Source organism: Equus przewalskii, chromosome 3, assembly GCF_037783145.1.
Source record: "Equus przewalskii isolate Varuska chromosome 3, EquPr2, whole genome shotgun sequence".
Lineage (NCBI taxonomy): Eukaryota > Metazoa > Chordata > Mammalia > Perissodactyla > Equidae > Equus > Equus przewalskii.
Genome location: NC_091833.1, coordinates 59532956 through 59558457, shown reverse-complemented (window position 1 = coordinate 59558457; position 25502 = coordinate 59532956). Strand labels below are relative to the sequence as shown.

At 41.7% G+C, this 25502-nt stretch overlaps 1 protein-coding gene across 4 annotated transcripts in view; it reads left to right on the top strand.

Annotated features, from left to right (window-relative positions):
- Nucleotides 1-4092: 4092 nt before the first annotated feature.
- SHROOM3 (shroom family member 3) overlaps nucleotides 4093-25502 on the top strand; it is a 249737-nt gene continuing 228327 nt past the window's right edge. For all 4 annotated transcript variants that reach the window (XM_070614572.1, XM_070614570.1, XM_070614571.1 and 1 more), the window contains exon 1: nucleotides 4093-4476. In XM_070614572.1, the coding sequence (XP_070470673.1) occupies nucleotides 4468-4476 (9 nt within the window). In that variant the 5' untranslated portion in view covers nucleotides 4093-4467. The remainder of the gene's footprint in view (nucleotides 4477-25502) is intronic.

Below are 25502 nucleotides of genomic sequence, written 5' to 3'. Positions count from 1 at the left end.
CTTTGCCAAAATGAACTGGTGAACTGAGGCGTTGTCCTGGCCTTTCAGTGCTTGGATAATTTCGGAGGGCAATAGAAGCATTAGTTACATGAAAGTCTTTTGTGGCTGGAAGGTATCAGTAGGGTACAGATCTTGCTTATCTTTGAGATATACCTTTTACTATTATTTTTTAAACAGAGAATGAGTACCCCTACAGAATGTGGTCTTTTATTATGGCTGGTTTGTGGAAACTGGTAAAAGAGTCAAAGTAAGAGGAGTCAAAATTTGAAGACGAAAAAGCTAAGTCACAAGATCACAGCAAAGTGAGAAGAATGTAATTTGTGTCCATTTAATCCCTGGTCTGACTTTTAATCTCCGGTGCTTAAAATTTACAGAAAGAGTCTAACTGTGGTATAAGGAAACAAAGAGCCACTATGTTTCATTTCTGCTTTTTGAACCTGCACAGAAGTCAGATGAAGATAAATACTGTTAACAGTTCTGGAAGCACAGTGCGCTTTCAAAGACGTGAGCCAGGGTTTATGGCCTCAGAGTAAATGGAGTCTTTTTGAGGACAAAGTGAAGTTTGAGGATTTTGGAGGAAGCTTTTTCCAAGAACGAGCATGGCCAAAAATGGCGCTCCTCTTGGGACTCTCCTTAGTCACGGAGAGAAAGACAAAGAATCAGTTTATAAAATGGATATTGAGCGGCGAATTAGAGGTGCATTCAGCCGATGAAAGAGTTGGTTTACTTCAGCAACTGAAATCAACTTAATGAGGACAGACACCATTTATATATATTACCCACCCAGACATCCTCATATATAGCAGAGTGCCTGCTACTTAAGAACAACAGGAAAAATAATATTATTGACAATAAATTATTGACACTCAACATGTGTGCTGTGTGTTATTGTCACTTCCATTTTATGAATGAGTAAACTGAGTCTTGGAGAGTTAAGTAGCCAAACTTCAAGCAAGTTGTTTAATTACAAAGTGTGCTTTCTTAACCACTGCAGCCCATTGTGGCTGACTTTAAGAATTAGGCTAAAGGTTTTGAAATATCTTCTGTGGCTAATGGGGGAATCCTTGAAAGCTTTCTGAACAGGAAACATGAAAAAGCGGTATCTGGGATGAGGGCAGAATGGTTTGGTGGCTTTTGCACGTTAGTCTGGCTGTGAAGTGATGAGTCTGAATTAATACACTCAGAACCGAAAGGAGAGGAGAGAGAGAAGACTCCTTGAGAAGGGCTGATGCTCTTGAGCCATGGAGACTGTGGTTATGGGAATTAGGAAAAGGAAGGAGTCCAAGATGAATCTGGGGTCTCCAGAGGAGTGAGAGGAAAATTGCGGGCATCTTGAATGGAAATAGAGAAAGCAGGAGGTACGCCAGTTTGGAAAGACTTTCATGCCTGTGGTGATGTTTTGGGCCTGGGGTGATGGCAGGGCACTAATATGCGATGTATGCAAGCTGGGGAGAAGTGTGGCAGTTCTTTCCTTGCTGTAAGAACCTTTTTTTCTCACTACATGGAAGCTAAAAATTCTGGATTCTTGCTTTCCTAGACTCCCTTGCATGTGACTGATCTGAGACCGGTCATGAGACTGGTCTGAGCTCTGGTCATGGGACACAAGTCGATACCTGCTGGGGGTTTCTAGGAAAGATTTTCTCTCTCATGATAAAAAGTCTAGTAAGAAAAATCTCTTTCTGCTTTGGGTTTCAAATGCAAGTTTATTGTATTGGGAGCAGCTGCAGTCATCTTGTGGTCTTGAGGCAGAGGCCAAGAAAACAGGTAGGAAGTTGACTCAGAGCCCAGACAGTGAGGAGCCCCTGAAACAACACCAGGACTATCCGTCTCTTGATTGTCATGCGAAAAAAGTGAACTCCCATTGTTCAAGCCACTTTTAGACGGGTATTGCATTATTTGGAGCCAGAGCATCCAAACCGTCGTAGACTTTATGCGGGTCCCAGATCACCCTGGGATTCAAGTCTGGCTATATTTTCTCTTGTAGACATTAGTTTTGGAAAAACACCGTATGGGGAGTGATCATCAGAATTGTCCACTGAAGCCTCCAAAATAGAAGGAGTTCCTAAAAAGGAGAATGCACTTTGGATACTATTTCTAGAAAATTAGGGCCTTTTAACAAAAATCTAGTCTAAAGGTCCGACAGCCTGGCTCAGATCTTTGGCCCAGTTTGCTGCTAGGTGAGAGTCCCTGTTAGGGTTCAGTGTTGCAATGTGCTTCTGAAATGACAACAGGGCTCCCTAGTAAATTGAGGCATTCCCACAGCCCTTAGGTGCAAACCAGGCGAAGGAAGCATTTTCTTCTTTCAGAACTGCTGCTTTTTCCATTTGCTTCCTCCCACCTAGCGTTTGTTGGTGTCACTGGCAAGGAGGCATGTTTGGGCCTGTGATGGATGTGCACTAACCAGAGTTAGCCTGCTTTGGGGAGATTTTGAACTGGAGCAAGTACGCATTTGGAAGGTCTGAAGACTGATTGAAGAGTACTTGATTGCAGAATTTCAAAATGAGATTCAAAAGGTATTTTATAAGTTACATTTCACAAAAGCCAACACTTTATCACACTCCTTTTTTACTCATTTTTAAGTTCACAAAACTATGTAAGTTCACAAAACTATTTTAGTTCACAAACTATTTTAGAATTTAGTACCCGCTTCACCATCTGCCTCCTGAAGTTTTGTGTGTTATATATAAAATTTATGATAAGAAAATTCTTGTGAGAGAGGAAGGAAGAAAACATAGATTCTAGTCCTGACTCTGTATTAATAACTGCCACCCAGGCAGTTTAATCTTTTAATCTTTCCGAAAATCACTTAATCTTTCTGAGCTTCCATATTTGTCAATGAAAATGTTTGCCTAAATCATGTGTTAGATCCTGCCCACGTGGGCTTGGAATTTCTCCTCCCGTCGGCACAGATTCCTGTGTTCCACGTGACGGGTGATGTGGGCCGTGGGTCTTCCCTATGCACCTCTCTGAGAGAACACACCGGAAAACAAATAAGAATCTTGCTAGAGGTTTAATCCCAACAAAATTTGGTTCTGATGGTGGGATTCTGGGTGGAAATGCCAGATAAAATACAGGATACCTGATTAAATTTGAATTTCAGGTAAACAAGAATTTTAGTTTGTTTTATTTTTGTTTAGTATAAGTATGTCCCAAGTATTGCATGGGGCATACTTACATTAACAAATTATTAATTATCTATTTGAAATAAAAATTTAACTAGGAGTCCTTGTATTTTGTATTTGTTAAATCTGGCAACCTAATTCTAGGAGGAATAGTTGATGGTAATGGCATCAGCCTAAGTTGCTCAAGAAAGGGTAAACAAGGAGCTTCTGGAGGATTCTGTAGGTTTGATAGATCTGATGTCCTGGCAGGAAGCTGAGTGGGTTCAGCCAAAGCTGGGGGAAATAGGAAGACTGGGGTATACATCAGAAACTAGAGGAGGGGCCAGCCCCATGGCCAAGTGGTTAAGTTTGCATGCTCTGCTTTGGTGGCCCAGGGGTTCGCCAGCTCGGATCCTGGGCGTGAACCTAGCACCACTCATCAGGCCATGCTGAGGTGGCATCCCACATAGCACAACAAGAAGGACCAGCAACTAGAATATATACAACTATGTACTGGGGGGCTTTGGGGAGAAGAAGAAGAAGAAGAAGGAAAAAAGACTGGCAACAGATGTTAGCTCAGGTGCCAATCTTTAAAAAAAGAAAAAAAAGAAACTGGAGGAGAAGAGAGGCCTCTCCCTTTTTTTCTTCACTTGTCCTTGAACATGTCTTCTACCCTCTTTCCCTTTTTCACCTTTAATTGGCTATAACAAACATGAAAATATTAACTTTTTACTTTAGGCTGTAGCTTGACATCCTTTTTATGTTCCTTGTTCTGAATTTTGAAATGAGTGGGTTGGCCCTTGTTTACTTTTCTTCTTCTCCATGCTCACTGCCCCCTCCCTAATTAAATTGATTTCTGCTGGTGTGTGGCATCGATTGATTTTTTTTCCCCTGTGGACTAGCTATTTCTCAATAGAAAAACGATTGCCAAATTTCTCAAATTCTTTTCTAAATTTCTGGGCCCTTCCAGATTTTATTTGTGCTCGTCATTAGTTGTCTGTACACTCTTTGCCCACAGAGCATGTCTTTAAAGAAGTAAGAAGCAGGAGTCTTCACAGCAAATAGAAGGATGACATTGCACTTGGTTTCCACCCTGGTGTGTAGCGAGCTGCCTGTAGTACTTTGGAGGTGGAATCAACATTGTGTACAGCCAGGTTTGTTCCTGTTTGTCAAACAAGATCACTTAACACCTCTGGCTTGGGTAACTGTGCTTTCCCATGAAGTGAGAGGACTGCTGAGCTGGAGAAATGGAGGAGGCCTCTCCCAGATGAATTCCAGAGCACAAGGCCCTTGTGTTAAAAGTAGCAAGAGAATGAACGAGAAAAAGACAGAGCATGCTGCTACTGACACACACGTGGCATGAGAAATGGCTGAGGTAGGTGCGTAATGATGAGGGGATGTCCCCAGCCCAAAAAATATTGGTAATTCGAGAGCAGCCACAAACCCTGGCTTTTTAGTTATTTATTCCAAAGATGAGTAGCAGGAGGGGCTCTTTGTGGTATCTTCTGCATGGCGCTCTCATTGGTCCTTGTGTTGTAGCCTTTGGTCGCCCAACATGCCAGGTTTAGAATTTGGCAAATGGAGGTCATTGGTCAAGGTCAGCTCTGAAGGGAGAGTGTAAGTTTGTCACCTATGCAATCTGATTCAAAGGATGGAAGGCTCTGCTTTTTTAAAGAAACTCTTACCCACCTGACTTGAAATTCCTGCGACTAGAACCACTAATGAATGGAAAACATTCCTTCAGAACAGCTTTCTTCTATGTGCTAGGCAGCAGGGGTATTGAGAAGAATGAATGGCTCCCACTGTCTGGGAGCTTACGAAAGAAGTTAAGCTGATGGTTAAACTACATTGTAATGGGCGCGGTGGTGGTAGTTGACGGTGGGTTAGGAGCATGTTGTGGGTGGGGGATGCTGCGTTCAGCAGTGAGAGGAAGACTATAAATGTAGGTAAAGTTGTGGGACTGGATGCTGCTGTTGAGTGCCCAGGCCCCCTTGATTGACAAGTGTCCCCAACCCCGGGCTGTTATATTGGCTGTAAAGCTCCCAGCTGCACTCTACGATGGAAAATTACCTTTTGCTGAAAGGAGCAGAAAATGCCTGGTGGTTATGTACTTTCCCCCAGGGATGGCCTGTAGCCAATGACTGATTGACAAGAAAGTACAAAAATCTGGCCCTCTTGCCTCATAGTGGACAATTCTGTGGTGCTCTTCATGCTCCTCCTGTGGGATCAGGCTGTGAATAGACTTCAGCTGGAACCACATCTTAACTTCTGTGCCATCCTGCTCCCTCACTTCCTTACAGTTTTCTCCTGAGAACATCTCTCAATAAATCACTTGTATGTGAGTCCCTGTCTCTGGCTCTACTTCTAGGAAGGCACATCTGACAGTGGAGGAGCAGGAAGTAGGTGTGGCTCTGGTGTGGTGGGCTCTTATCTTCTCTTATCTTCGTCTGGGAGACGAAGTAGACAAGGTGACGGAGAAGGTTGGTGAATGTCTGATGTGGGGAGTGTGTGGCTAATGTGGGGAATGGGAGCAGCGTTGATTGTCAGCTTCGTTGAGAGACCGTGATATTTTTGTGGCACTGATCTGTATTGTGGTATCATTTCCTTCAACACTCCTCAGCCTGGATGTGAAAACGGGGAAGTAGACAGCACAAATAGAAGACGATGTAGATGGAAGTAGATGGATGTCATAGGAAGACAAGGGACCAGGCATGATAAGAAAGGACTTGAAGGTAGGAAGGAACAAATAGTTTGGAAGAAAATGGAGGTGTCAATGGACCAAAGATGTTGTTAAGATTGAAGAACTTGTGTGATGAGCGCAAAACAGAGGACATGTGGCAAGATTAAGCGGCTAGGAAGGTGTGTTCAGAGTTTGGAATGTAAGAATTTATGATTTGAGGGTTTGAGCATTTCTGCCCAATGACAAGTCTAGGGTATGCCATAGGCACAGGGGTCTGAATCGAGTGGAAGGAAAGCTTCCAGTGTGAGGAGGCGAAAGCAGTGCAGTGTTAGGCAGTTGGATGGGCCATCTTCACAGACACTAGCAGCACTGAGGAGTGAGCGTGACCTGGGAAATTCACACTGAACATGCAGCTCTTACCTCCCCCAGGCCCCTGAGGTGCCATCACTTCCTGGCTCTGCGCCTTTGTACAGCAGGTGTCTCTAATGAAGGCAATGGGCAAAGACAAATTATTGGAGGTACAAGATTCCCTAGTGAGACCCTTCTTCTCGGGGGTATATAACCCCAACCATTTGTTAACAGCTTAAATATTTTCCTTCTTTCAGTTTTCATGATGTCACATGTTCTCTTGGACTACTTGACTTCTCTGTTAAATCTCTCAGTCAGGAGAACTCCACTCGTATTGGATCGCTCTCTCTCTTTTTTTCTATATGTTTCCACTTGCTATCCTTATCTCCTAGTTATCTTACCTACCGAGGCATTGAAGACTAGGGGCCACCATGATGTCACGTGAGGAGCAGTTGATGTAGAGAGGATCTGTGCCTTTACATCTGCCTGGAATGTTCCCCATTCCATTCTTCATTCAGTTACTTCTTACTCATCTTTTGGATTTAGCTTAACTGTCTCTTTCTGTTTTCCTCAGACTATTTCAGAACCCCTTCCTCTCATTTTATGCTCTCAAAACACCCTATTTCCCTTCATGGCTCTTATCACAGTTGTAATTAAACAAACAAAAAATTAACTAATTCGTTGCTTAAGGTGTATGTCATCTGATGGAATGTAACCTCTCTAAGGACAAGGACCATCTCTGTATCCCCGGCTCCTGGCATAATGCCTCACATAAAGAATGTGCTCAGTAAATATTTGTAGAACAAGTAAATGACGTACACTGAGCTGAGTGTTAGGAAAGCTCCAGCTCTGTTCCTAGATCTGCTCCTACTTAGCTGTGTGATCTTAGACAAGTCACTTCAGCTCTCTGAGCAAAATGTGTTTTTACTCATTTTAACATTGTATGATTTCTGATCTCACAGCATATCAGCCAAACACCGTAACAACTCTCGACTCCAGTGGTATGTCTGGGCTAACTGAAACTTCTCCTCGAACCTCTTAAAGTAGCTTGTGTGTAGAGAAACTATTTTACTTTGTATTTCAGCAATCTATTGCTAAGTAATAAAATAATTCCCACATTTAGTGGCTTAAATAAGAAGTCATTATCACAAAGTAAGCAGAAAAAAGTTAATAATAAAGATTAGCGTGAAAGTCAATGAAATAGAAAAACAAGAAGGTAAGGCAGTGGGCCAGGGGGATGTTTGAGAAAAGAATATTCAAGGCATGGGGCCAGCCTGGTGGTGTAGTGGTTAAGTTCGTTCATGTCACTTTGGCGGCCCGGAGTTTGCAGGTTTGGATCCTGGGCACAGGCCTACACACCACTCATCAAGCCATGCAGTAGCAGCATCCCACAAACAAAATAGAGGGAGGCTGGCACAGATGTTAGCTCAGAGAAAATCTTCCTCAAGCAAAAAGAGGAAGATTGGCAGCAGATGTTAACTCAGGGCCAGTCTTCCTCACCAAAAAAAAAGAATATTCAAGGCAGAGGGTACCGCTAGTCCAAGCGTCCTTAGCAGAGCATGCATGACATGTTGGGAGATCAGGAAAGGGGCCCTGAGTGGCTGGAGCAGAGAAAGCAAGGACAGTAGTGGGCAGCCAGAAGGTTTTGGGACCTTCGGCCAGTATGAGGACTTTGGCATGAAGAAGCACTGGAGGGTTTTGAGCAAAGTGGTGTGATTTGAAGTCTTCAGTCTTTTCCTTTTGTGTGAATTCTAGTTTGTTCTCTTGACTCTAGTCACATAGCTTGGTATTTTCCTGAGTCATGAGATAGAACAATCTAGTTTATCTGAGCAGAGATAGGCTGCTGCTTTGGGCAGGTTTTTATTTCATGTTTACAGATTGAGAGGTTGTACTTTCAGTTCCCATGGAGTTCACACAGATGGGGGTAAATTGTCCTAGTTGCAATTTTCCTGCTGTATGCCTGCCTGCCTTGAGCTGGACTGAGGCTCAGATAGATAGCTAGCTCAAGGAAGATAGATAGATAGATAGATAGATAGATAGATAGATAGATAGAAGCATGAATGAATAGATAGAAAGATAGATGAGAGAGAGAGATGGATGGATGTAGAGATAGATGTGTGGATGGATGGATGGATGGAAGGAAAGATAGATTGATAGAAAGGTAGACAGACAGATGGTAGGGAAGGAGAGGATGAGAAGAGATCTTCCTCTTTTTAGGCAGTATACAGGGAGGACTGGTTGACATTTTCTCTTACTTTGTGAATTACGTAGTGTTCAGAAGTTGCATGGCTAAATTAATGCTGCCTTAATTCCACTCCCTTAATCATCAAATATATTCTAGTTTAACAAAATAGTAATTGGGTGTCCGCTTATAGCCCAAAGGCAGTGGGAAAGCTAGAGAGATCTGGCACTGGGGTATTGCCGGTGCATGGGAGGCATATTTGCTGAATGAGAGTAGCTAACAAAACTGAACTTTGCCCTTTCAGTATGAAAATACTCAATAATGCCTGGATCTTTTCTTTTGTGTTCTGGTTTTATGCAAACACAAATTGCCCTCTTGTTGACTTCACTGTAACCCATGAAACTGAAGAAGGGGAAATTTGAGCCCCATAGAAGGCAGTTTCACCAAAACTGCCTCTTGCATTTGTGTGATGGAAATTGAGAGCACCTGTATTTACTAACGAGTGTATGAGGGAAGAAAGGTCCCCAGCAGTAATCAACACAGGCACCTGATAGGAACAGACAAAGCTACTTCTTTAAAGTCATATGTTTTAGAACTGGAGGCAGTCTAAGAGAGCATCCAATCCTCCTTCATTGTATAAATGAAGAAAGTGGGTAAAGCACAGAGCGCCTGTTCACACCTGACATCAGTCTATACCCATCAAAGGAAGCCATGTGGCATTACAGACAGCAGAGGCTTTGTGGAGGTCTGGGTGGGAATCACAACTCTGTCACTTACTAGCTACTGTGGCCTTGGGAGAATCACACGATCTCTTTGAGCTTTACTTCCCTCATCTGTCTCTACCTCGTGGGTGGTTGTGTGAATTACATGACATAATATATAAAGCCCTGGCACAGAGTAGGTGCTCAGTTAAAAGTAGTTATGATTGGCTTACTTTTGCTGCCAGTGATGATACACAATAAAAACCCTCTCAACAAATACTCAGTATAACTACAGGATTTTAAAATATCAACCAATGGCAACCTTGTTTCAAGCAATATTCAATACATCAAAATTCCAGTATAGCTCAGGGTAACAAACATTATATAGAGTATTGTGTTAGGCACTATAGTTAGCCCTATATATGAGAATAAATGAGAATGAGATATGTTTCCTGCTTTTAAGAGAATAAGAATAGACATGTGCATACTGGACTGCAATTCTGTGAGGACTGTGGTAAGTACCACTGGGGAGGAGTGGACGTGGGTCTCTGGGTGCACAGAAGAGGCTCCTTATGGATGAGGGGCTCGGGGAGATCTTTGTGGAGAACATCACATTTGAGAGGCTTCTTGGAAGGTTCTAGAAAGAAGACTGGGGAACATGCCTGTAGAAAGGGACTCCTTAAGCATAGGCACAAATATAGAGTTGTTGTTTTTTTTTTGGCTGAGAAAGATTCACCCAAGCTAACATCAATCTCCCCCTTTATTTTCCCCCTCCCCAAAGCCCCACTACATAGTTGTATATTCTAGTTGTAAGTCCTTCTATTTCTTTTATGTGAGTTACTGCCACAGCATGGCTACTGACAGACGAGTGGTGTGGCTGCATGCCTGGGAGCTGAACCCAGGCCACTGAAGTGGAGCACATGGAACTTTAGCCACTAGGCCATCAGGGCTGGCTCAGGGTATATTTATATTTCATAAATTTCTCTGTTTAAATGAGCATGGAATATGTGAAGGGGAATGCTTAAAATAATAATATTAGCTACCACTTATAGAATACCTGTTACATGCTAAATATTTCACGTATTCATTCTTTTGCTTATTATACAATTCTGTGAGGTATATTATTATTATTATCTCCATTTTATAGATGAGGAAACTGAGGCATAGAGAAGTTAATTGGATTGCCCACAGGCCTCACGGCTGGTATGTGGCAGAGCCAAACTTGGATTCAGGTCACCTGACTCCAGAGTCCATGCTTCAGTTTTGACAATAGACAGTGTTCTCGACTTCCCCCTTTTTCTCCTTCAGATCCATGCTCTGCCCTTCACCCTGCTCTGGGCCCCGGGAGGCTGATCTGTGTGGACTCTATCTAAACTGTCTCCTTTGCTCTCTGGTTCCCGGTTGAAATGATGGGAGGGAAATTGGAGAGAGGGCCTCAGGTTGCTGGGGCTGCATTCCTCTATTGAGGGCTACAGCTCCTGTTGGCCAGCATCTCCCCCAGCTACAGGGCTTGCTGTATTTCAGAACAATTCCCTTTCCTTGTCACTGGGAAGCTATTGCAGGCCACAGGGTGCTTTGACATCCTTTGCTGGTTCCTTGAACTCTGTCCCTATCTTTGCAAAGAGTGAAATGTTGGGGTCACAGCATAATCATATGTTCAGCTTTAATAGATACTGCCAAATATTTTTCCAAAGTGGTTATACCAATTTATACTCCAACTAAACAGTATATTGAGTTCCAGTTGCTCCACACCTTTGACAACTCTTGGTACTTTCTGTTCTTCTCATTTTAGCCATTTAGGGTATGGAGAGGTATCTCATTGTGGTTTTAATGTCCATTTCTCCGATGACTAAAGAAGTTGGACCCCTTTTATGTGTTTGTTGTCCATTTGTATATCTTCATTGGTGAAATGTCCAAGTCTTTTGCCAATTTTAAAATTGGGTTTCCTGTCTTTTTCTTAATTTGTGGAAGTAATTTATATATTATGGGTACAAGTTCTTTGTCAGCAATATGTGTTGTAAATATCTCCTCTCACTCTGAGGCTTGGCTTTGTATTCTCTTAATGATATCTTTTGGTGAACAGATGTTCTTACTTTTAATATACTCCAATTAAAAATTTTTAATTCTTTACTACTTTTTGTAGTTTTTTAAAGATATGTTTGTTACTCCAATATCATAGGGATGTTTTCCTATGCTTTAAAAGTTTTATGGTTTTTATCTTTCACATTTGATTCTGCAGTGTATCTTTGTGTGTGGTGAGATTAGCATCCTGATACTTTCTTTCCCACATGGCTATCCAGTGGACCCAGAACCCTTCCCCATAGTTCACAGCAATGTCACTCTTTTCATATATTAAGTGACTCTATATGTGTGGTTTTATTTTTGTACTCTGTATTCTATTTCATTGCTCAGCTTCCTTGTGCCAATATTGCACAATCTTGATTATTATAATTTTATAACAAGTCTTCACATCTGGAAGTGGAAGTCTTTCAACTTTGCTCTTCTTTAAGATTGCCTCAGCTATTCTTGGTCCTTTGCGTTTTCCTATGTATTTTAGAATCAACTTGTCAATTTCCACAGAAAATATACTTGGACTTTGATTAAGATTATGGTGAATCTGAAGATAAATTCATGGAAAATTAACATCTTAACATTATTGAGTTTTTCCATGAACATGGTATGTATCTCCATTTATCTAGGTCTTCTTTAATTTTGCCCAAGATATTTTGTAGTAATAAGAGTAGAGGTCTTATACATATTTTATTAGATGTATTCACAAATGTTTGATTTGCTATAGTAAATAAAATTATTTGAAATGTTTGTTTTCTATTTGTTTGTTGCTTATACATAGACATATAATTGACCCTTTATCTACTGATCTTTAAACTCAATAAAGCACGATATTAATAGAAGGCTTTTTGTAGAAATCCTTTACTAGTTTAAGGAAGTACCTTTCTGTTCCTAGTTTCCTAAGATTTTGTTGAAAACAATAAGTAGGCACTAACTTTTATCAAGTGCTTTTTCTTCATCTCTCAAGATGCCCACTTCTGTTTTGGCTCAGCTGTAGAATCCAATACCACAGCCCTTTCCCTGGCCTTGGCTCTACCTCCACATTTGCAAAACCACCAACTGAAAGTGGACAAACAAGGACTTGAACCAAGGAGTAGCAGTAAATATGGAAAAGAGAAGATGAATGTGAGAGACCTTGATGCTCTATAATAGAAAAATATTTTGTACAGTCCCAAATGTGTTTAAATGAGATAGAACCAGACTTCTCAATTTTTTAAACTCCTGCCTCCTTTTGATAAACAAAAAACCCCTCACACCTTTGTTTAATATTTGTACTATAGAAACAATAAGAAATTTCCCAAATATAAAATTTCATGTTTAAGTTTTTTTCAAATTACACACCTAATATTTTCTCATTCCCAAAGTCTGAGCCATCCTGCTTAGAAGAATCCTCTTCACCAGTCTCTCCTAGAAGAAAATCATTGAAATAGCGTCCACCCACTACCAGTACATGGGGGAGTACTGATCAGCTGGTTACGCAGTCTATCTTTAATATGGCCTGGGGCGGGGGGGGGCCCTGGATTGTTGGGGTAGGGAGAAGTATATGGAGACTCTAACCAATGGGATTTTATCATTGAAAGGTGCAGAGCTGGTCAATTCTGACCCACGTCGCAGATGAACCCTGGAAAATACACACTCATGGGCCTTCAAATTTATTAATATTTAAACAGTTTGATACTATACAGCTACTTCATTCTTTCAACATTGGACTGGAATTTGAATGAGCCCGAGTGCCCTCTTGTGGACATAAGAGAATGTCTGAAGAGTATAGCTTTGCATTTTCTTCTTTTCATCCTAAGAACTACTTTGTGTACCTGTGTCCCTCTACCGTGAACCTGGGGGTAGAAAGACCTCATGTCATGGAGCCAGGCAGAATGTGGCCACTTACAAGCCCTGTGAACTTAAGATTCCTTATCTGATAAATGGCAATAATAATAGTACCTACCTTACTAAGGTTCTTGAGAAGATTAAAGGAGATTTAAGGAAGTTCCCTTCCATTCCTAGTTTCCTAAGATTTTGTTTGAAACCATGAATGGGTGTTGAATTTGATCAAATACTTTTTTCTGGATCTTTTGAGATGTCCACTCCTGTTTTGACTCTAGGACCCAACATTCCAGCACTTTCCCAGGGCCTGGCTTTACTCCCACTTTATATACAGATAATACTTAGCCTGTTACATAGGAGCTTCTCAATAAATGGCATGTATGAATATTATGAATAATCTTTGCAGTGGACCCAGAGAGCAGGGAGGGGCACGTAGAATACAGTATCCTAAAACAACGTGGCTACAGGTACTAGTACCCTCTCCTCCTCCGATTCCATCCTACCTCATTCTCGATTCCCTAAGGCAACCACTCAACCATTTCTTTTTATATTTGCAACCATATTTTTAATAATGTGCCTATATGGCTTTTTTCTTGATTTTTTTAGGTGTAGGTACTAATTATTGACTTTCTATTATAGAAGATGAAAATTTAGCTCTCTTACAGTACTCCCCTTTACTCCCCCTCCCACTCTTCCCTTTTATGATTCCATTTATGTAAAGATAATTTAATTACATATTTGTATATTTGGCTATCTCCCCAATAACCAGAAGGATAGGAAAAGGTATAAAAAGGTAAATACTAACAAGAGAAACCTAGATCCACATTATTAATGTCAAACAAGACTGAACTTGAATCTTAAATGAGACAAAGAGATAAATGAATAATGAAAAAGTTACAATTTACAATGACAATAGAGTTTTCATATAACTTTATGCAATCATGGTCAGAAAGAATAAAAGGAGAAGATTTTAGTCACCTCTGTTAGTCCATATCTGATCCAACAGAGAAAAACTAAGAAGGATGTGGAATGGGGCCGGCCTGGTGGCGTAGTGGTTAAGTTCACGCACTCTGCTTCATCGGCCCAGGGTTCACAGGTTCAGATCCTGGGTGCAAATGTAGTACCACTTGTCAAGCCACGCTGTGGCAGCATCCCACATAAAATAGAGGCAGATGGGCACAGATGTTAGCTCAGTGACAATATTCCTCATGCAAAAAAAAAAAAAAAGAAGGATGTAGATCTGAATAACGTCGTGAAGATAAATCCAAACGTGCCTCCAGATAAATTGACGTGACCAAGTATGAGCAACACATACAAAAACGAACCTTACGTTAGGTTACCAAAGCTGTTTTCTAAAGCAGCTGCACCGTTTCACATTCCCACCAACAGGGTATGTGGGCTCCAGTTTCTCCACATCCTCACCAATCCAATCCTTTGGATTACAGCAATCCTACTGGGTGTAAAGTTATATGTCATTGTGGTTTTGATTTGCATTTCCCCAATGGTTAATGATGTTATGCATCTTTTCACGTGCTTATTGGCCATTTGTATATCTTCTTTAGAGAAATGTCTGTACAAGTCCTTTGCCCATTTAAAAAACTGGGTTATCTTTTTCTTGTTGAGTTCTAAGAGTTCTTTACATATTCTGGATGTAAGCCCCTTATCAGATATATGACTTACCCATTCTGAGGGTTGTCTTTGTACTTTCTTGATGGTGTCATTGGAAACAGAAAAGCTTTAGATTTTGGTAATGTCCAATTTATCAATTTTTTTTCTTTTGTTACTTGTGCTTTTGCTGTCACATCCAAGAAACCATTGTCTAATTCAGCATCATGAAGATTTATGCCTATGTTTTCTTCTAAAACCTTTACTGTTTTAGTTCTTACATTTAGGTCTTTGATGTTTTGAGTCAATTTTTGAATATGGTATGAGGTAAGTGTCTAACTTCCTCTTCTACCTGTGGATATCCAGTTGTCCCAGCACTGTTTGTTGAAATGATTATTCTTTTCCCGATTTAACTATCTCGGTGCCCATGTCAAAAATCAATTGGACATAAATATGAAGGTTTACTTTTGGACTCTCAATTCTATTCCATTCTATTTATTTCAGTCCTCCTGCCAGTACCATACTGTCTGGATGACTTTCTGGCAGGTTTTTAATTGAAAAGTGTTAGTCCTCCAACTTTGTTCTTCTTTTTCAAAATTATTTACATATGAATTTTAGAATTAGCTTGTCAGTTTCTGCAAAGAAGCCAAACGGGATTTTGATAGGGATTGCATTGAATTTGTAGATCAATTTGGGGAATATTGCCATCTTCACAATATTAAGTTTCCCAGTCCATGAACATGGGATGTCCTTCCATTTAATTGGGTCTTCTTTAATTTCTTTTGATAGTGTTTTGTAGCTTCAGAGTATATGTTTTGCATTTCTTTTGTTAATTTTATTCTTAAGTATTTTCTTCTTTTTATGCCATTATAAATGGAATTATTTTTTAAATTTCATTTTCAGATTGCTCATTGCAAGTGTATGTAGATTACTTTTTAAATATGAATTTGAATTCCTTTCCTCTGGTATACAATCTACATTTACTGTGAACTGCTGCCTATTTTATTTCTCCAGTCTGTTTTATTAATTTATTTACCTGCCAGACTCCTGAGAACATTTAAGTTTTTGAATCCTGATTTAAAGCATTTAAAAAGTTATTTTTATGTAAACAGGTTAGTAAGGATAATTAGCTGGTACTTCTTAGGCTCTTTAAATACTCCACTGGGAATTTTTAGACATTTTTGTAATTTTTTCCATATAGAGTTTAATATATTCCAAAGTGAACTTGTTCTTATCCAATGATTTAGGTTGCCCTCGGTCTGGAATTCTCAGATAGAGAACGATAATGAGATACATGTTGTTCTCATCTTCCAAATCCTTGAATATTGCCAAAATTCAGATTACTGTCAGCAAAGTTGAGGAGGAATAGTTAAAATGGGCACTTTCCTGTGCTATTGAGGGGACTGTAAAATGGCACATGCTCTCTGAACTCAGTTTGCCAGTAACAAAAGCCTCAATAAAAGTTGTAACCTTTAACCCTATAATTCCCTTTCTAGAACTCTATCATAAAATATTCAGGCAAAGATTTATATATGAAGATCTCATCAGTATTATTTTATAGCACAAAATGTTGAAATCAACTTAAACGTGCCATAAAAATACTTATCTCTGCATAGAAGAAAGCTAGAAGGAAATATACGAAATAGTTAATAATGTTATCCCTGAGGAATAGAGGAATGAGTGGTTTTTAACTTTCTTTATAGTTTTCTCATTTTTCTAAAGTTTTCAGACTATTAACATAGATTACTTTTATCATCAAAAAATTATGTTATTAAAAAGTGGTTTGAGAATTTTAGGACACTGAGCAAAAGGCCAGGAACTTTACCGATACAGCACTTAGCCAGGGTCCCCCCCACATTATGATGGCAGTGCCGAATGTCATCGTGAGGTGGGGGAGGCGGGGCGGTTTTTCTCCTCTTCTATTGGTTCCACCCGTGCTCTGAGGCAGCTCTTCCTTTTCTATGTCTTTTGGTGGGTGGCATACCCTTGTCTCTCAAGGCCATAAGGTAAGGAGTCAAGAGGGATTTAGAAGAAACTGCAAAAATTCCAGGAGCCTTTTCCCTCTGGCTAAATAAGATTGGAGTTTGGCTTCTCCTAAATCAAATCTGTTCTCTCTGTTTTTTGTGTTTAGGCAGATACCTAAATTACTGTATCCATTCTTTCTTCAACTTCACACCATTGTTGGCGTACCTGGATGTTCTATAGCTGTAGATCACAAACTTGGGCAGCATCAAAGTCCCCTGAGGGCTTGTTAAAGCTCAGATAGGCAAACCCAAGCCCTGGAGCTCCTGAGTCAGTAGGGCTGGTGTGCTAGGGGAGAGTTTGCATTTCTAACAAGTTTGTCCGTGATGGTGAAGCTGCTGGTCTGAGGACCACAGTACAGGAGAGCAAAAGGAAGTACCATCACAGGATGTACACACAGAGAGGCAGTGAGTGAATGGGCGCTTGAGGGATCTCTCCTAGCTTGAACATTGTGAAGTGAAGCTAGATGGGGTAAAGTCAATGTGATGAGTAATGACAGAGTTAAGAGCAGACTTTGTACTGTACAGACCTGAGTTGGAATTCTCTCTCTACCAGGTGTGGCTGTGTGACTTTGGGCAGTTACTTAACCACTCTAAGCCTCAGTTTCCTTAAGTGTAAGACGGAGTTAATGATCGTTGTTACCTCACAGGTGACTGGAAGAATTCAGTGAGACAATAGACAGTACTTAACACAGTACCTGATCCGTAGCGAGTACTCTGTAAATGGTAGCTCTCATGATCACTTACTTGGCCCTGTCACACACAACTGCAATTCCTTGGAAATGTTCTTCCTGGATGAGACACGTACAGATTTGGACGGGCTGGTTTTTGCTGCCACGTACATCAATGGCCTAAGTTGTTGAGGACTTGACCCGAGCCCTTATGCTGTGAGTGTCATTGTCCAGAGAAGTGGTGTGGCTCAGGGGAATGAGCAAGGGACTCTTGGTTCCAGTCTGGGTCTCGGTTTCCCTATCTGTGAATTATAGGGAGTTGGACTAGAGAATTTCTAAAACCTCTTCCAGCTCTAAAATGCTGGTTTCGCAATGTCAGAGCAACTCTATGAATTGAGACTTTTTTTCTTAAACACAAGGTGGCAGCAGAAGACAAGACTCTTGACTGCCATTTGCTGCAACTAGTAGGATGCACTGATATTCCTCGATTTACACTGTGTTGTAAAATAAAGGACTCAAATGGCTTAAGATCACTGACTGCTCTTCATGGTTTCTTTGAGGCCAACGTTTGATATCCCTAGAATGATGTTTCTTATCACTGTAATCAGGATTTTCCTGTTCTTCCATCATTTGCAGAAGGTATGGAGTCACCACTCAGCACCGGCCACCCCCACACACACACCCCACACTTCCCCAAGGACTTTTCCATCCCGGCTACCGTTTCTCAGGAAAATACCTGCCACATTCTCACCTGTGGTAAGCTGGGGGCCTCATGGCAGGGTGGCAGCTGTGTGCTTTACAAAGTGAAAACAGCTTCTTTCTTCTAGGATCTAGGAGGATTTGAGGTGTGGGGGCCTGGTAGAGCTCACCCGAGGAAATAGATTTCAAATAAAACACCCTTGTGTTGCTGTTCTATTTGAATGTGTCCCAGTTACAAACTGGTGGTAGGAGATGAGAGCTGTGGCTTGGGACACTGTGATCCTTGGTTGGCTGATGACCCCTGGCCAGGCAGGCTGGGGACGGGTGGGGAGCAGGCAAGAGGCAGACCATTAAGTGAGATGGGCAACCCTGTCGCAGAAACAGAGTGAGGGGCCTGTCCTCAGAATCTAGAGAAGGTGCTTCTGAGGATCCCCAGGGGCAAAGGCGGGGCCTGGTTCAGGTGCAAGTGACTTTTAGGAGAGGAATTTCAACCTGAGGCCAAAGGGAGTGGGTGTGAGGCCAAAATAAAGAGATCACCTTTCTCCAGGGACTTAGGGGGCTTCAAGACAGAAGTTGGCCTAAGCGTGCAGTGAAAGTAGAATGGAAGGGCTGAAAAGATAGGGTCAAGCGTCCAGTAAAGGGTTGGCATGTAGACTAGAAGGAGATTGACATATGAACACCAGGAAGAGGTTGTTTAACAGTTTAGACGTATGCCATATGCCTCGAGCAACTTGAGACTGTGTTTATAATCCGCCTAACAGCATTCAGCTTGTTTCCTCAGAGCTGCTCCCATGATGGTGAAGAATGCTGACTGTGAACTTGTACAGATTCTTGGGATGCTCCAGATTTTACTGGGGAGGGCACCTCCAGAGGCAGGGAAGGTGGGCCATGTTACTGTCGGGCCATGAACTGAGTCATGATTTTCAGAGAAGATCCTCTTCCTTCTTTCCTTTCTTCCTGCAAAGTGGTAAGAACAATCAAGGGAAGCAGCAGCACAAAACTGGTAGATTTGGAATGTGGACCATTTTCTCAAAATTCCCTTGCTTTCCATCTTCACATCCCTGCTTTAGAGAGCCTACCTTTTGCAGTGTGCTTGGGGATGGAGGGGCAAAGAGGGAAAATGCTTAACCTTTGATTTTGGTGGCCTTTTTGGGAGCCTCTACCCAAATTACCTTGAAATGAATGGAGTTGGAGAGGGAAAGAAAATCTAAGGCGGCCCTAAGGGGCTGGGGGCAGGAGGAGTCCTGCAATGAAGGTTGAATCACTCACTTCTCTGACAACTTGATGAGGCTTTCCCAGGGAGGGAGAATTAGCAGAAAATTTGGTAAAGGCCTTATCACAGACCTGAATTATTACTAACTGGAGAGAGCTTTATGGAAGGGCTAAGGTGGAAAATGGTTAATATTTTGCTAAAATACAGGGAAGAAAGAAGGTGGATTGGATCATAATTGACTTCCTTGGTAATTTCATAAACATACTCCAACCATGGAGCACGCCCACATCCGCGTGAACAAGTCCTATAAAATGCTTGGATGCTTTGCAGCGTGCCACCCACCACAAGCCAGCCTGGTGCCAAGTTACCTTAGCCAAGGCTGGGCTCCCAGCTCCCACCTGGGGAGCTGGAGCAGGTGATTGACTTTGTGTCAAAGACTCGTCATGGATTTCTGTTGATTTCAGAGGACTCTGTGGCACTGTTATACTGGGAGGACTTTCGCGGTTCCCCAACAGATATTTGCATGTATGCTTTAGCCTCCGGAAGGGAGAGAACCCAGCTAAACACAAGAAAAAGCTGTTCAGGCTGACTAGGAGAAGGGGAAGCTGGTTGCTGATTGCAATTCTAACATTTGGGGGAAGATAATACTTCTAGATCATTATCACGTTTATAAGTAGTTGCTTCAAGGGGAAAAGAAGAGCTGGCTAATTGCTGAAGTAAAGCCTTTAAAAGAAAATGCCTTCATTGTCATGAGCCACCACCCACAGAAACAAAATCTTTGTCCTTCCCTGGTAGGCACAGAGAAAATGCTGAAGATAAGGGGGAAATTTGGAGGACTTGGGACTTTGACTTTTCTTATCTGGGTCAGATATTGATCTTTAAAAAATAATCCACTATTGTATAGTCATTAGCTGAGTATTTAAAACATTCTGCTGTAGAGCCCCTGGAGCAGGGGCAGAACCCTTGGGTTTATTGAGCACCAATGGCCCACATTAAAAATCAACCAAAGGCTATAAGGGGAAGCAAGAGGCAACTTAACTGACTTAAATTTTTTCTTTCCAAAAGTCACTCACTGGCTAAATATTTAAGTGAAAAATACAAAGCATAGTAACATTTTACAGCTACTTTGGAAAACAGTTTGTAATTTCCTCAAAAATTTAAACAAAGGGTTACCATACGACCAGGAATTTCGCTCTTAAATATATTCCCAAGAGAAATGAAAGCATCTCTCCACACAAATGTTCATATGAATGTTCATAGCAGTATTATTCATAGTACCCAAAAAGTGGGGGAAACCCAGATGTCCATTAACTGATGAAGGATAAACTAAATGTGGTATATCCATACAATGGAATATTATTCAATCATAAAGGAGGAATGAATGACTGATACATGTTACAATATAGAGAATCCTTGAGAAAATTACTCTAAGTGAAAGAAGCCAGACACAAAAGGCTACATACCATATGACTCCATGTACGTGAAATGTTCTGAATAGGCAAATCCATAGAGATAGAAAGCAGATTAGCAGTTGCCAGGAGCTGGATGTAGGGGAGAATGAAGAGTGACAGCTTATGGATATAGGAGTCTCCTTTAGGGTGATGAAAATGTTCTGAAATTACGTAGAGGTGACGCTTGTGTAACAATGTGAATATACTAAAAACCACTGAATTATACAATTAAAAAGGGTGAATTTTATGGCATGTGAATTTACTTTTATGGTGCATGAATTGTATCACAATAAAATGTGAAGCATGAAACTTTAATCAAGCAATATAAGTTGCCAAAAGAGTAGATCTTAAAAGTTCTTATCACAAGAAAAAGAATTGTAACTATATGTGGTGAGGGATGTTAACGAGACTTATTGTGGTGATCATTTCACAATATATACAAATATCAAATGATTATGTCGTACACCTGAAACTAATATAATGTTATATGTCAATTATATTTCAATGTAAAAAGAAATATATTAAACACTTAAAATATAACCCAATTATAATTAAAAGTGAAGTAAGGGGAAGGAGAAAATTCAATGGGGTGAGATGGAGGAGAAAACACTTGACACAAGAAAGAAAATGAGAACACAGAAGAAAAAGGGAGGCTGATTCCATGATTTTTGACATAATAGAAAATTTTTCTCATTGTTCTCTGAGGGTCACTTGGCTTTGGTCTTCAGATTTTTATTACCTATTGATGATTGCCTTTTTTTTTTCTTTTTAAAGATTGGCACCTGAGCTAATAACTGCTGCCAATCTTTTTTTTTCCTCCAAATCCCCCCGTTTTCATAGTTGTATATTTTAGTTGTGGGCCACTCTAGTTGTGGCATGTGGGATGCCACCTCAACGTGGCATGACGAGCGGTGCCATGTCCGCACCCAGGATCCGAACCAGCAAAACCCTGGGCTGGCAAAGCGGAGCGTGCGAACTTAATGGCTTGGCCACAGGGCTGGCCCCAAGATAATTGCTTTTTGAACTTCTTTTTTTTTTTTTTTTTGAGGAAGATTAGCCCTGAACTAACATCTGCTGCCAATCTTCCTCTTTTTCCTGAGGAAGACTGGCCCTGAGCTAACATCCACACACATCTTACTCTACTTTATATGTAGGATGCCTGCCACAGCATGGCTTGCCAAGCGGTGCCATGTCTGCACCCGGGATCCAAACTGGCGAAGCCTGGGCTGCCGAAACAGAACATGCGAACTTAACCACTGCACCACGGGGCTGGTCCCGCCTTTTTAACTTCTAATGAACACATTGACCAATGTTTCCAGATCTTTTAATTGCCCTTAAACTCTTCAGTGGCTTGGTTTTTATTCCAATGGAATGAATGAACTGAGGATATGATATTTTTCTTGGTTTGCATTAGTTAGTGACCAGAGTTAAATATTACATATAAAAGCTATGTAAAATTAAGCTGAGTCTTGTCTGGATAAAAGTGCTCCATTGCCAAATTTAATTCCAATATTTATAATCATATGGAGAAGTCCAATAGGTGATCTTTTTTTTGACCTAAGATAGACATCACTCTCACCCAACTCTTCCAATCTTATGAGGTGATAATTAATTTGAGGTCTTGGACATGAATTGGTCTTGACTTATTCTCAAACTCCAGATGGGTAGAAAGCTCAGCTTATTGACATAGGGCCTGACATGGAATATGATTACGGGGTAAGCCACTTCCAACAATCAGAAATGATACTTCAGGGGCCGGCCCAGTGGCATAGCAGTTAAGTTTGCACATTCTGCTTCGGTGGCCCAGGGTTCGCCAGTTTGGATCCTGAGTGTGGACCTACACATCGCTTGTCAAGTCATGCTGTGGAAGGTGTCCCACATATAAAGTAGAGGAAGATGGGCACGGATGTTACCTCAGGGCCAGTCTTCCTCAGCAAAAAGAGGAGGATTGGCAGCAGATGTTGGCTCAGGGCTAATCTTCCTCAAAATAAAAAAAAAGAAATGATACTTCATGGTAAAACAAAGACAAGAGAGACTGCGAACAAGTCAGGTTAGTGGAAAATTATGGAAACTAACAGTAGACTAAGATGGGATGGGTGTTCTGGTCATTCTTAGAAGTCACCACAGAGTCTTCCCTCTCCTCTATCCTCTATTGTCAATCAGTCACCAAGGCTGCTGATTTTAAATCCTACTATTACTCAGATTTATTCCTTTTTCTCCAGCCTTTCCCTCAGTCAGTCCCTCTTCATCTCTAGCCTGGTCAATTGCAATAGCTTCATAACAAGTTTTCTAGTCTCTAATCTCGCCTCTTAAAATCCACCCTTCACATTATGAAAATGTTATTTCTAAAGTCCAAATCCTACCATGCTCCTGCCCCATTAGTTCCCTGTGTTGAGAGCAGATGAAGCTCTAAGCAGAGATGCTTATGGTGTGGAGGACTGGGCTTCCCTTGAAGGCCATCCGACTTTACCTTACCTGAGCTCCTACCCAGGAACCTGGAGAGACTGAATGCCTGCACTGAATGGCCTGAGCCAGCTGACTCTCTCTGGTAACAGCACTTTGGTCACAATATATAAAGAAGGGAGTATGATTTTAAAAAAAAGGAAACTAAAACCATCAGCTAATAGAGATTGTGTGATCAGCACATCACAGAAATACAAAGTCCCAGTGTACATTTCCAGTGCCAGGCCCTGAGGAAAGTCCAGTCATTAAGTACGTTTGAGTTCGGTCTCCAGCGCTGGTTCTCTAAGTTTCTTGTCCTGGGTCCTTTCATGAATTACAGCTTCTAACTCCGATTCCAGCCCCAGTCCCAAGAACACAAGGGAAATCTGTGAAAAAAGTTTACAGGGAGGCATGGGAACCTCCTCTGAGCTAGCCAATGCCGAGAGTTTTGTTTCCAGCCAAACTTTCATCTCACCCAGAATTCAATGATGAGTTCCATTCTGACTTGTGGAAATCCTTTCCTACCCTGTGAAACTTCTGCTCGTTTCATTATCATCAAAACTGTCTTCAGGTAGGTTCCCTGGTGCTACACAGCAGACTTGGCAGCTGTCTACCTCCCTCTCTCAAAGGGATTAGATACTTACTGCCCGAAGGACCATTCCAAGGGTAGCAGTAAGGTTGCTTCTAAGTGACAACTGACTGGTCTGCTCTGTTATAAAAGGAGTCTGACTTTGACAACTGGAAAATGCCTGCCGTGGGCACAAGTAGGGAAAAGTCCGTGTGTTTGCCCATCCTGGACCACACCCTTGTTGTCCAGGAACTGGCGAGTCACTCCAGTTTACTAGCAATGGGCCTTGAATGGGTGTAGACCCGGATTATTAAAGACAGGATGTCCAGAGAGGCCCACTCCCTTCCCTCCCCCCTCCCCAGCAGTGAAGTTGCATCCCAAGCACAGAACATTCCTAACCCTGCACGTCCAGTGGACTCCTCTCAGCTCTGTTAGTCTAAGCTCTGACTGGATGGCGTCTCAGAATTCCTGTCTGCCTAACTTGTCATTTGTCCAGATGATGTTCTAGATAGAGAGATAAGATTCAGGAGTCTTGTCCATGCAAATGAAGTTTAAAGAATTTCTCTTGGTTGAGTTGTTGGCATAATAGAAAATTCTTAAGGGTTTTTTTTGGACATTAAATCTTCAGTCAGTGGCTGAGGTCAACCTGGAAACTTCTTAAACATCCTGGGATCACTTCTGCGACTTCCCAGATCAATGAGGGCCTATGTGTGCTAGCAGAGAGAGGAAAAGAACAGGTGTTTGCAGAGTAGGACCCCAGGCCAGAACTTGTCACCATGTGACCATGGACCACTCATTGAACCAAGGCTTTCCAATTGCACCCCCTGGAAAAGGAGTTGAATTGAATGATCTACTGCATGCAGGAATGGGACGCACAGTGTTTTTCCTTCCAAAGTAAAAGCTATGAATTGTTTTTGGTAAATTTCCTTAATTCAGGTTTTTTTTTTTTTTAACTCAGAAGGACAGATTTTAAAATGAGAGATTTATTCAAATTATAAGGAAGTGTCTACTCAATTCCCAGAAATTGCAAGATGATTATTTTGGTATTGTGTATGTGTGTGCCTAGTGCAGAGTGAGAGCTAGACTCTTAAAAATTATATTAGGGCCTGCTCAGTGGCGCAGTGGTTAAGTGTGCACGTTCTGCTTTGGCAGCCTGGGGTTCGCTGGTCGGATCCCTGGTGAGGACATGGCACCGCTTGACAAACCATGCTGTGGTAGGCGATCCATATATAAAGTAGAGGAAGATGGGCATGGATGTTAGCTCAGGGCCAGTCTTCCTCAGCAAAAAGAGGAGGATTGGCAGCAGTTAGCTCAGGGCTGATCTTCCTAAAAAAAAGAAGAATCATATCAAATATCAAATTATCTCAACTCCTGATAAGTAGGAGAAAAAAGAATCAATGAACCTGTTAGAGGTATTTGGGGGAGGCTCACAACTCAGGAATCCTTCAGGTGCTGAGCCCCCTGAGGGCGGGGACTACCTGTATTCATTTATATGGTCTCCTCAACCCACGTCAGCATTTGGCATGTAATAGGCACTCAAAGAATGTTTGTTGGGGTTAAATGAGAGTCTTTCTCCTATGACTTTGAAAGACAGAGGCAAAGGCAGAGTGAGTTCTCATTAAGGTACGGGGTTTTGGGGGCCAGTCCCATGGCCCAGTGGTTAAGTAGGCCCACTTTGCTTTGGGGGCCCCGGGTTTCGCTGGTTCCCATCCTTGATGCAGACCGACACCGCTCATCCGCCCATGCTGGGGCAGGGTCCCCCATGGCACAACTAGAGGGACCTTCAGCTGGAGTATAAAACTATGTACTGGCGGCCTCTGGGGAGAAGAAGAAGAAGAAGAAGAAAAAAATGGTACGGGGTTTTCTTTCATTTTCTCTCTTCTCTCCTCCCCTCCCCTGCCTATCTCCTCTCCTGCCCCCGCCCAT